The sequence below is a fragment of the Sciurus vulgaris genome, assembly GCF_902686455.1.
Source record: "Sciurus vulgaris genome assembly, chromosome: 9".
Taxonomy (NCBI): domain Eukaryota; kingdom Metazoa; phylum Chordata; class Mammalia; order Rodentia; family Sciuridae; genus Sciurus; species Sciurus vulgaris.
The window spans coordinates 90,891,456-90,903,550 of NC_136469.1; the positions used below are offsets into that span (position 1 = coordinate 90,891,456).

Here is a 12,095-nt window from a genome sequence, read left to right on the forward strand (position 1 = left end):
TTACTTTTTTCTTTCTGCTACATAATTTGAAAATAATTTGGTATTTTAGCTTCTTTCTGATACAAGTACTTTAAGTTATAAATGTTCACTTGACTACTGTTTCATTCCAGAGATTCTGATATTTTAGGTTTTATGATTACTTTGTTCAAGCACTTTTTATTTACTTTCTCATGTTTTATTCCTTGACCTCTGAGATATTTATAAGTGTGCCATTTAATTTTGAAATAGTTGACATGTGGGGTGGGGTTCTATATATCTGAAGGTGATGGATTTGTAATGTAATAAATCATTCAGGAACTAGTCTGCATAATTTCAAATAAAAAGTAATGGAAATACTTTTATATTGACTATACTGATTATGTACGTGTCAAAACTGATCAAACTGCATACTTCAAATATGTGCATTTTATTGTACTTCAATTTTACCTCAATAAAGCTATGGGAAAAAAGAAGAAACATGTTATCAAATATTAATCAAATTATTAATATTATAGAAGAAACATGCCTGAAGAGCCTTTTTGATCCAAAGATGAGATTGAACAGAATTCTAGTATGAAAGCATACATGAAATGTGTCTAAACAGGGAATACCTTTGAAGAACTTTGACAAATAATGTTGGTTCTGGAAAACACTAATGAGTCACCAAAAGGAAAAAAGAGGTTTAAGGAAGAGGTAGGACTAAGCAGAGAAAATAGTGAAGAGGAAATAAAACTAGGTGGAGTTGCATAGTTGTAGTGTAAGGTAATTAAAAAAAAATAAACAAAACACAAACAACAACAAAAAGAACAAAGCAAAACTGATCTACCTAAAAGTCCTAGAAGTTCCTAAAAGGAATGAGAAAGAAAACACACATATATTAGCTTCACATATTCATATTCATAGGGAATATGTAATCTGCCAAATGTTTCCTGATTATGAACTTTTCTGTTTTATAAGGTTTATTCAGGGTAATGCAGGGCACAGAGGTTGAGGAAACAGTTAAGGCTGATTTGAAATTTGTAACCATGATTTGTGTTACAGTCATTCCTCCAAATGGGCAATTACATGACATCATGTCTTTCAAGATCCAAAGAATAACTCGTGTCCACACCTCACAGATTAAGTTCAGTGTGGCCAGAAAGTCTAACCATAGTCCTAAATTGCTCTATCTATATGCTGCCAAGCCACTATAGTTTTCGATTCTTTTTCATCTAATTGATTTGGTTAGATGATAAAACAACTAACTTATCTATCAATTTCTGATACCCACATATGTCATAAAAATTTAGAACATATAGCTGAGAAAAAGTAAACAAAAAAGAAAATTTTATCCATAATTTCATAACATAGGCATTACTACAGTTGACTTCATTGTATCCTTCCACATTTATTAAATCTATAAATGGTTTTATATTATGTATTTAATTGATCTTTAAATCCTTACTTGTCCATTTACATGATATGACTGTGGTTTACAAAAATATAATAACCCCACACCTGTTTTGTAACCTGCTTTAGATTTTTAAAAAATGGAAGTCAAGGGGCCGGGGATATAGCTCAGTTGGCAGAGTGCCTGCCTTGCAAGCACAAAGCCGTGTGTTCAATCCCCAGCACCAAAAAAAAAAAAAAAAAAAGTCAATTTCTCCTCACCAGTATGCGGCTGGGAACCATGTCTCTTGTTCACTGACGTATCCCCAGTGTTCCCGTGGTACTCAAACAGAATTTGTTGATCAAATGAGCACTAGGGTCTATCCTTATTGACACATTTGAATCTTCTATGATTTAAGGTAACATAAGGGACTAATACACAAATTATAAATTGTGTTGTATAAGTTAAAAAAAGCCAGGTAGATTCGGAATGTCTATCATCTTACTTGAACCATTTTCTCCCCTTTAATAGGCCCAACATATGATCTCAGAGAAGATCTTGGCCTCCATGGATGATGGTTTTTCTTGGAGTAATAGCAAACTTGGAAGTTAGTATCCTAGTTCATTTTCTGGTCAATATTGACTATTTTCAATTTTTTAACTTATACTCTTAAACCCCCTTTTAGTTTAAACAATTGATACTAAACACGAATATAAAATTTCTTCCAAGAAGTTTTTTCATTTACTTATATTTTATTTCAACATCATAATTTTCTTTTCTTTGACACAGAATTTGATAATTTTTTTAAAAAAATCAAATGCCTACTTTTAAGTAATGTCACCAGTTATAGTGGCATGGCAAGATTGAAATGCTCAACATTTTCATGCCAATATGTATTGCCAATAAAGGGAGCTTATATAGTAGATTTGTTTTTGAGTTGTTATGTCCTTTAGTTAATATATTTGAGACTATCCTTTTTCTTCTTGGCTTTCCTTAAATCTTCACCAACAACTCTAAGTTAAGAAACTTTATTATAGTCAATACATTCACAAGTATTTTTGTATTTTTTTTCCTAAAAAAAAAATCTTGAAATACATCATGTGGAATTCATAGTACTCTTTCAAAATGACAATATAGTAGATAAGCCATTCCTTTTGAAAAATACCCGGTTATAAAAAGAGTGAAATAAGATCTGATTCCAAACATGAGTAAAGAATCTTATGGGAATAAAATTTTAAAAAAATTTATGAGAAAAAAGGGGCAACTTAGAAAAAGAAAATATAAACTAGAATGTGTCAAATACATTTATTACAAAATAATAACAGTTCTGAAATAAAAAAAAAAAAATTCTCAGGAGTATCACGTTACCCAGAAGATGTATAGATGCCTTCACAAACTCAAAGGATATTAGTAGAGTACTACTTTTACATGGTGCCTTACAGACAGAATGACCTACGCTATGGAAGATGTGACCATTAATGAAGCAAAATCTCTACCTTCAAGCATTTTGTAATCTACTTAAGAAGAAACGAATTTCAACTAATAGAGTAAAAGGCAGGAGTTAAAAGGTGTTTGAGACAGGAAAAGAGGATGAGTCAGAGTCCCCGAACTTAGAGTGAAGATGGCACCTTATAGGAAAGCCCCCAAATCAATCAAGAGATGCTGGACAACCACTGGTGGGCATCAAGTAGTGTTTTAAGGTAGTAGTTCTTATAAAACATAATTAAAGATAACTTCTCTTGTGTAAATAAATCCTTTCTCCAGGTTATGGAAGACAATTGACCAATAGTGTCACAGCTGACAGCCAAATTGTGAATGGGAAGATTGCCCTGAAAGGGGCATGGCTGTGGCAGGCCAGCCTTCAGTGGAAAGGCCAGCACAACTGTGCTCTCTCATCAGCTGCGGGTGGTTATTATCTACAACATACTGCTTTATTAGATATGTGTAAGTTTGAATAAATGTAGAATGCTGTTCTGATTAGCCTATAAGAGTACAAGTGTTTTGGGTAGCCTATAGGGTTAACCTAATGTGTGAAGGATTGCCGAAATTATATAAAATTTACAATCACACATAAAATTTGTTATTACCTGCATAATTGAAAGACAGGGGAAAGTATCTGAATTTAGGAAAGGACAGCAAATTGAACAGAAGTATTTTCCAAATAGCTACTTTGGTCTGGTCTTAAGTGTTTTACTCACATCATTTTATTTAATCATAACAATTATTTGTAAGGAAGGTATAATTGGATATATTTAAAGGAGGAAACTAGGGTTCAGAAAAGATAGTGGAGTTGGCCAAAATCATACAGCTCTTAAATAAAAGAAATTGAATGCAAATCCAGGTATGTCTAATTCCAGTTACTAGGTGGCTACTTGTTTTTCCATCTTGGGATTCCCAATCTAGTTGAAGAAATACAAATGTCACACATTGAAAGTACAAGGCAGCATAGTGTGATAAACATCACATCTATGATCAATAGTGCTATGTAAATTTGAAGAAGAGAATGTATTTGGCAGTAGTATGAAGATATAAGATTTAACTGAACCTTAAAGATATAATGTTTGATAAGGTAGGTGGATGAGAATAATATGCACTTCTGGTTGAAGAAAACAGCCTTCTTCGAAGTGAATGGATGTGGAAGGACACAGGTTGTATTCTGTAGATGGAAAAAAAAAACAGTTTGAAATAAAGAAGATTTTTATTAAAAGAAACATTAGAAAATACACTTTGAAAATTTATTTCCAGTCATTGTGGACATCTCTAAATGATAAGAAACTTGCTGAAGAAGTGTCTTTTACAAAGTACACTCATGGAATTTGTCTTTCAGAAGTGATTTTCAAAAAAAGCAGTCCATGGCCGTGAATAGCATGGAGATTTCTTCAAAGTCTAGATCCTCAAGCATCTCACCAGACAATTTAAATATAAATCTTTGGAGGGAAACCAGAATAGACTCTAAGGAAATGAAATTTAATAAGCACTGTTGAGTTCATAGAGTCCCTGGAAGTTTGAGAATGGAAGACAGAACCTGAAGATACTGAAGGCTTAAAAAATAGTGCCTGACAATGTTAGGGGAACATGAAAATAAATAAATAGGATGTTAGATCCTAAATTAAGAACGAGTGTCATTAAGGAACTGGGGGTATTGGTAAGGAAATCTAAATTAGAAACCAAGATGCATTGACTAGATAAACATAATAGGATGATTGGGTAAGAAGGAGCTGCAATCTTCTAGGGCCACAGGTCCCACAGCCTGCTACAGTTCTTAGAACACAGGCTATATAGTAATAAGACTAATTCTGGATCCACACAGTTATAGAACTGAGGATGCTCAAACAATTTCCTGCCCAGGGCAAATGTTCAGAACCCAGATGGAGCTGAATCAGCATAGAAAACACCAGTGACCCTCACTGGGAGGATCTGCAGAAAGTTGAAAGGTTTAGGACTGTTTTTGTGTGCTGCAATATTTATAACATTTCCATGTCAGAGAAAATTTTAAGATAAGAACTTAAGTGCTTTATAATAAAGTGTTGTTTGGGAACCTCATGCATTAAACTCATGAGATCATTATTACTAAGATTGAATGCATTTAAATTGTGTCCTCTAGGAAAAATAATTCAAAGGACTGAACTGTCAACTTTGGAACTGCAGTAAATAGACCATACATGACATGAAAACTTCAAAGCATTATTTTTCATGAAAATTATAGCATGCCGGAGTTCATGATAATATTACCCTTGTGCAGCTGCCTGAAAAAGTCTCTTTTACAAAGTATGTTCGTAGACTGTCTTCCTGAAAACAATACGAAGCTTTCAGAAAAGGATAGTGTTATAGTTGCAGGATGGAAAATACTTTACATGAATGGTAAGATTTAAAAAAAAAATAATCATTTCATGGGAATAATTATTTAAATAATTTATTAATCAATTGCTTCCTTATACAATTAACCAATCAGTAAATATATTGAAAAGAAAACCCAAGTAGCAGGACAGAAAGTACTGCAGCCTATCATCTTCAATTTCTTTTTAAAAATTTTTAAAAATTAACAAATTAATTTTTCATTCCATATTTTATATTGGTACATTATTGTTACACATAGTGGTGGAATTTGTTGTTACATAGTCATAAGTGCATACAATAGAACAACATAATTTCTCAAATTTCTCTTGGAATGAGAATTGGAAAAATTGGACTAATGTGTGAGGTAGTCAGTTATAAATCTGAAAGAGACTAATGTAGCCTGGGAGTGTCCTGGCTCTTGACGACTTAAAAAAAAATTGCTTTATGCAATTTGCACTTATTTTTAAATGCATTTAAATGCAATAAAAATTGCATTTATTTTTAAATGTTCTTTGTCACAACAAAAAAGGCTATGGTTTCTAAAATACACTACATTTATTGTCTTTAAGTGTCCTTCTAGTGAAACTTTAAGGCTTTTTTGAAGATTATTGACATGAAGATTGCATATCCCCCTTATGCATTTTCTGACTTGATGACTGACGTGATAGCATGTGCTGACTGTATGTCAGGAGAAGCTGATGCCTGTCAAGTACTTCTAGCTCTATTATCCAATCATTTTCTCCCCAAGTGTCAATTAAATGGAAGTTTTTATCAACACAAAATATTTTATGTAAAAATATTTTCACATAGCAGTTTCTTATTTTAATCAATTTCAAAGTTTATTAGCTTCATTTATATATCAGACACCAACCTAACTGCTGCTAAATGAAGTGGTGAACACATCTCCTACCTTCATGGAATTCTTGGTATAAAAGTATATTAAAAAAATAATGCTTAGAAATCTATAATGTAAAATTAGTCCTATTTTCTGGGCAAACTGCAGACCTAGACTAGTGCCTCCTTCTCCAGGATGTGGTAGGAAGTTGAGCATGAGCTCATGTCACCCACCATTCCCCAGAGGCTTCATCATGGAGACTTAAACTCAGTTAAATGTTCGCAGCAGCTAAGTTGCCATCTCTCTATTCAACTGGGACTCTACAGTCAAATTCTGATGTGCCTAATCCAACATTTGGTACCTGTAGGCAAAATAACATGGTTTTGTAGCTGTTCTACATTTTGAATAAACCCAAGGTTTCCGTAACCTACACACAAAGAGAAAGAATTGGTTTCAGTACCCAAGGACTATTGATAACTTCAAATGAGAGATAACAGGAAGATCTTTAACAGGACAGATGACATTTTCCCCCTTCTTCTTACAGAATGATTCTGGTGGACCACTAGCTTACCTTAACTCCAGAAATATCTGGCATCTTGTTGGAATAGTAAGTTGGAGTGAGGGATGTAAAAAGAATAAGCCAGGTGTCTATACTCAAGTGACTTTTTATCATGACTGGATAACCTCCAATACTGGACTCTGAAAGAAAAGTATGAAATGGGACTTTAGGACATTTTCATCTATTGCTTCAAGATCTTTTTCTTTTTGATGGTAAATGAGTCATTTTCTTATATAAAAAAATACAAATGTCTTTGTCAATATTTTATTATCTCTATAACACTCTTCATTCATTTATTTTTTTAACTTATACAGAAGACAGAAGGAAAAGAAAGTGAAGAAGGTCAAACTATTTTTTTTTTTATTATTTGAGTTCTGATTTATCTTACCATTATGTTCAGAATTGAACTTAATGTTTTTTCATAATTAAAAGAAAATAGATATTTTGTAAACATGAGAACATATATGCTGAATCTATCAAATAAATTATTTTATTCTATAAATTACAATTGTGATTTATTAAGCTGAAATGCATGATACAAATAATATACATCCATTTTTTATTTATATATGAGATAGTTTATGTACTTCATAAGATCATATGTTCTTGGAGTAAAGATGGAATAATATAAGAATTTCATGTAGACCAAGTTTCTCCATGTATAAATCAAGAAACTGAACACTGGAGAACAGAAACTATCTGTCGTTATTTATTATGTCTGATAAACTGATGAATTTTGCCACATTGTCTAGATACAAAATTTGTCAAGAATTACAAAATAATTTTTAAGTTGCAAATCTGTATGTACTTTTTCTTTTCATCCTTCTTTTGCCACTTGTTTATCTTCTCTTATAGCAAAAATAATGTGAAGTCCTCAAGGGCAGGGGCCTGCAGGGCAACTATTGTAGCAGCTCTCCTCAAGGTGAAAGTGCAACTGTATGAGGGCTGACTTTGTAATCTCTACAAATAATTTACCTTATGTCATTTCCTAAATTTAAAAAAAGTGACTCCAAACTTTAAAGACAGCTAACATAAACTAAAAATAATCTTTCTTTCAGTTGTTTATAGTGTTCCTCTTTTATGCTTCTTTTATTCTGAAGTACAACTCGAATGCCATGCATAGAAACACAAGTCAGTTCAGAACCAGATGTGACGAGATGGCGTTTTTCTCTCCCAATTCCTTATTTTGGTTGACATGAATATTTCTTGGGTACCAGTAAAGCCAGGTACTGTCAGGGATATAGACACAAATATATTTATTCAAGGATGCAACTTTTAGTGGATAAAAATATGCAGTAAGCACCTGAATTGTAATAAATGTTATAAAAGAAATATAAAGTAATATGACATAAAACTGTGGGCAAATGTGTAAGCCTTTACATTGGGCATCATTAACCTCCATGATGGAGTAGCAATTAAGCTGGACCCAGATGACAACAAAGCAAAACACACAAAATATCTAAGATACTCAAAGGCAACTAATGTGAGTCCTTTAGATAGATATAAAGGAGGTGGATGTGTGCAGCAGAAAGAGGGTCAGTGTAATTAAAGACTGGTGGCTGTAAGAGATGATAGGAGAGAATATGGAAGAGGTAGCTGGGATCAGTCATGCAGGGCTTTGTAAGTGATAATCAAGACCTTGGATTTTAATTGTAATTCCAGCAGAGGACCTGGAGTTTGCTAAGCAGAGAAGAGAGTGAACTGGTCTGATGTATACCTTGCAAAGATTATGTTAGTGTTAATGAAGAGAATGGGCTGGAGTAGGGGTGAGGGGCACACTGTGAGAAGTAGGGAGACACAGAACACTGATGTCAGGTGGGTTCTTTGTCTCATGAATTTGAAGAATAAAATCCATGAACACACATGGACCCAAGGGCGAGAGCAAAGTAACAGGATTGATTAAAGTAATAGAAAGAAAGAAAAAAAAAGAAAGCAGAGCTACTGAAGTGGGAGGGATCCCAATAGAGGGATACACTCTCCCATGGTGATTGTCTGGGGGTTTATATGGATCTACAGGTTTAAGGAAATCAGCCACTGCACAAACCTCAGTAAGGCACTCAGTGTCCCCAAGGTATTCAGGCAGACTTTAGTCCAATCAAGATATTGATCAGGCATTTTCCCTTCTTTGAAGAGGCTGTGGACTCCAGGTCATGTAGGTCCTGATTTTAAAATAGACCTTTTTTAAGTTTCTCATCAAAAATCTGCAGCTGCTGATTGTGCTTTGTTGCCCAGGATGTTACCCAAGGAGTCCCTATCTTCCCAGCCTTATTTCTTCTTCCTGGCCTCACTAGTAATAAATGAATGTATCTTCATCTTTTTCCTTGGGTTAGGAGCATTGCGGGGGTGCCTGGCTCTCCTTACAGTGCTTGACAGAGTTCCACTGAAGGATGATTGCAGAGACTCATCCTAAAAGGATTGTAGCCAGATGTATGCCTCCCTATCTTGGATGTTATTCTGTGGAGTTTTCCTAATAATATATTACTCACTTCAGTTTGGGGATCTTGCTAGAGGTGATGGGAACAATTCTACAAATTTCCAGAAAAACATCACGGAGACAAAACACATGTTGAAACCCTGTGACGTTAACCTCACTACAGCAGAATGTTTTTATTATGTTAAAAATCAAACACTGCATTTACTGGCACAGCCAGAACCTGTTGGGGCACAGAAACTTATAGATAACAATGTTTCCCCAAGTTCTAAGGACAAAGCACCTCCCACAGTAGCTACTAGACATGGACCAGCTTATTTTATCAATGGCAAGCCCTGGTGATTAGGTAAGGATAATCTGTGAGGTTACTGTTTTCTCATAATCTTTCAGTAAAAACAATTTCTGCCTATGCTTTGGAAACTTCTTTGATTTTATTAGTCACAAGCCTGTCATAAAAGCCTGAAGAAAAATGTATATAAACCCAGCCTTCCCCAGAATAAAGTGGGAATGATTGCACCAGAACTAGAGTCTGTGTCTTTCATTCTCCATCCATTGCCAGCGCTGTCTCCCCGTGCCCCCTTGCCAGTGTGGAACCGATGGACTCCTGCTGGGGCTGGACCCCAGCAGAGCATGTCTTTGGGAGCTGACAGGGATCTTTATAGGATGCAGCTGAAAGGAGAGAAAAAGATGTAATTACAAAATGGTATAAGAGGTATTTCACGCTGTGTAGTTTTCTTCTTTTTAGTTAACTCAGAAGTCAGATACATATGAACTTGCTTTTCTCACCCATGCCCCCTGCTCCCTTGGTTACAGTAGGTTCTTGTGCCCTCCATCAGAAGAATCAGATGAGGCACAACTGGGATGGGAACAGGACTGTTTATGAGGACTTCTTGCCAGAGCAGAAGAGAGACACGGCACTGACTCAGAGAGTGTTAATCTGGATCCCTGCACAAAGAAGGAAGCCAGTTTTTATTTCTGTGTAAGGATTGCAAAGGTGGGCTAGAGTTTAGGAATTTTAAAATGTGTGATTTAGCACATTTTCTAACGTGTTTCTTTGTGGGACCTGTGCAAGCACTTCAACCTTGAGGAAGGCGTGGTCAGGCGGAAGTCACAGGTTACATCTCTCCTTGCATCTTCTTCTTGCCTTGTGAAAAGGGTGAGTCATTGCAGCTGTTAAGAGAACACATAGCTGGTGGTGTGTGTGGAGCAGAAAATAACAAATCATGCAAGTGACCAGTTAAGGGTCCTGGGAATTTGCGGTTTCCATGACTCTTCAACACTTTGATCCTTCAAATTATTTGTCCTTGGGAATTCGTGGTAAGGGTGTCCTGGCTTCAATGATACATCTGGTTTCTGAGGCTGATAAAACAAAGAGTGAGGGAGTGATCAGGTAGGAAAAGCACATATCACGCTCTTAACAGCCAACAATCTCCAAGTTAAGGTCCCTGGAATTTTTTCCCTTTCTTTGGGGGTGGGGACTATTTCATTTACCCTCAGAGTTCTTCGTCTCTTAATCTTAAGGAAAACTGCTTTTCATGAGAGTGTCTGACAGTCTGACATTCACCATACAGCCTGATAAAACCACAAATGTGGTTAAATCCGACTTTTCCACTTTTTGCTGAGTGGGTGCTAGTTGCTGACTGACTATAGCTCGTGGAAAAAACACACAGCATACTGACTTGTCTCATCTTAAAATCATGATCACAGCCTCAGTTAGGTTAAGGTTCCCTAAATATCCTTCTGTACTTGTCTAGCCAAAACTCCCTGTGCTCCTCAATATAACTGACTCCCACCCTAACTCCAACACTTTCTTTTTCTTTTCCATACACTCATCTGGTGATCACACTCATTATTTCACCAAACAAGGACAAAACATGAAAAACAACAAAAAGTGAAACAGAAGCAATTATATTAGGGCTTCTCCTGGTACTTACTATAAGAACATAATACTCTACTTTCTCCCCAGAAGGTAAGTGTACTATGGAGTTGAACACTCCAAGTCCTGGTTTTGCCACTTCCTAGAGGTGTGAGTTGAGCAAATTACTTGATATCACTATGTCTCATGTGATGCCATATGGGATTAGGAATAATGTCTACTTCAAGGTGCTTTTGTGGAGTATTTAAGGAGTTAATAAACATAATGTACTTAGAATACATAGCAAAGATGCAAGATAGGTATTAGTTATTATTGTCATCTATTTTCCCTTTTGTTACAATGGGTCAACTGCACAGCAGTCTAAGGACAAACTCTCCACATATTGTAAGACCGTATGTGTACTCACCTTCTGTTTTTGTTTGGTTATGAGGTATCCCCCAAAACTTCTGTGCTAATACAGGAATGCTGAGAAGTAAAGAGATGGAATTGTGAGAACTATAACCAATCAGTCTATCCAAAGTAGGATGGACTTACTCCTATTGTAAGTAGGTACAGGTAGGTACTGTAAGTAGGTAACTGTAGGCAGGTGGGACACTGTTAGAGGAGGTAGGTCACTAGGGGCATGCCTAGAAGGATGGGGACCTGCCTAGGAAGGGTGCATCCTCCCAGCTGCCCTTAGGGCTCCCTTTCTCTCTCTGCTTCCTGACCTAGGCACAAGCTCACTTTCCCCATTCCACTGGGCCCTTCAGCCATAATACTTGACCTCCTCTTGGGCCCAGAGCAATGGACTTGGACCACCATGGATTGAACCTCTGAAAATGTGGGCCCTGTAAGCTCATCATCACAAATGATGGAGGTGGGAGACGGGGAAGTAAACCTCAGAACAGCATGCTTTCCTTTATTCTGCAGTGAGGTCCATCGATCAGGCACTGAAGGGCTGATGGAGCTGGCCCCTGAGTTAAGAAGGATTCTAGGTTTTACAGCTTACAATGAGGGTGAATTAATCATTGGAGACTACAGACGTGCCATTTGAACAATCAGGGACTTGGCTGTACGGGTTAAAATTTTAACTCAGGAAGGAAGTTGTAAAAAGTTTGAAACTCATTGTCACTAGAAAAGCTCACAACTCGGTGTTCGCTGCTTATCTTCCTTCCTCTGGGAGCCATTGTTACCTAGAGCTTCACTGTGTGCTTTCTCCTTCCAGGACTC

At 36.0% G+C, this 12,095-nt stretch overlaps 1 protein-coding gene across 1 annotated transcript in view; it reads left to right on the forward strand.

Moving 5' to 3' along the window:
- The window catches only part of TMPRSS11B (transmembrane serine protease 11B), a gene marked incomplete at its 5' end in the record, with an annotated part of 62,971 nt that overhangs the window by 25,847 nt on the left and 25,029 nt on the right, over window positions 1-12,095 (forward strand). Inside the window, 3 exons of the mRNA XM_079153125.1 lie at window positions 1,880-1,955; window positions 3,113-3,292; window positions 9,570-9,699. Coding sequence (XP_079009251.1) covers window positions 1,880-1,955; window positions 3,113-3,292; window positions 9,570-9,699 — 386 coding nt within the window. The remainder of the gene's footprint in view (window positions 1-1,879; window positions 1,956-3,112; window positions 3,293-9,569; window positions 9,700-12,095) is intronic.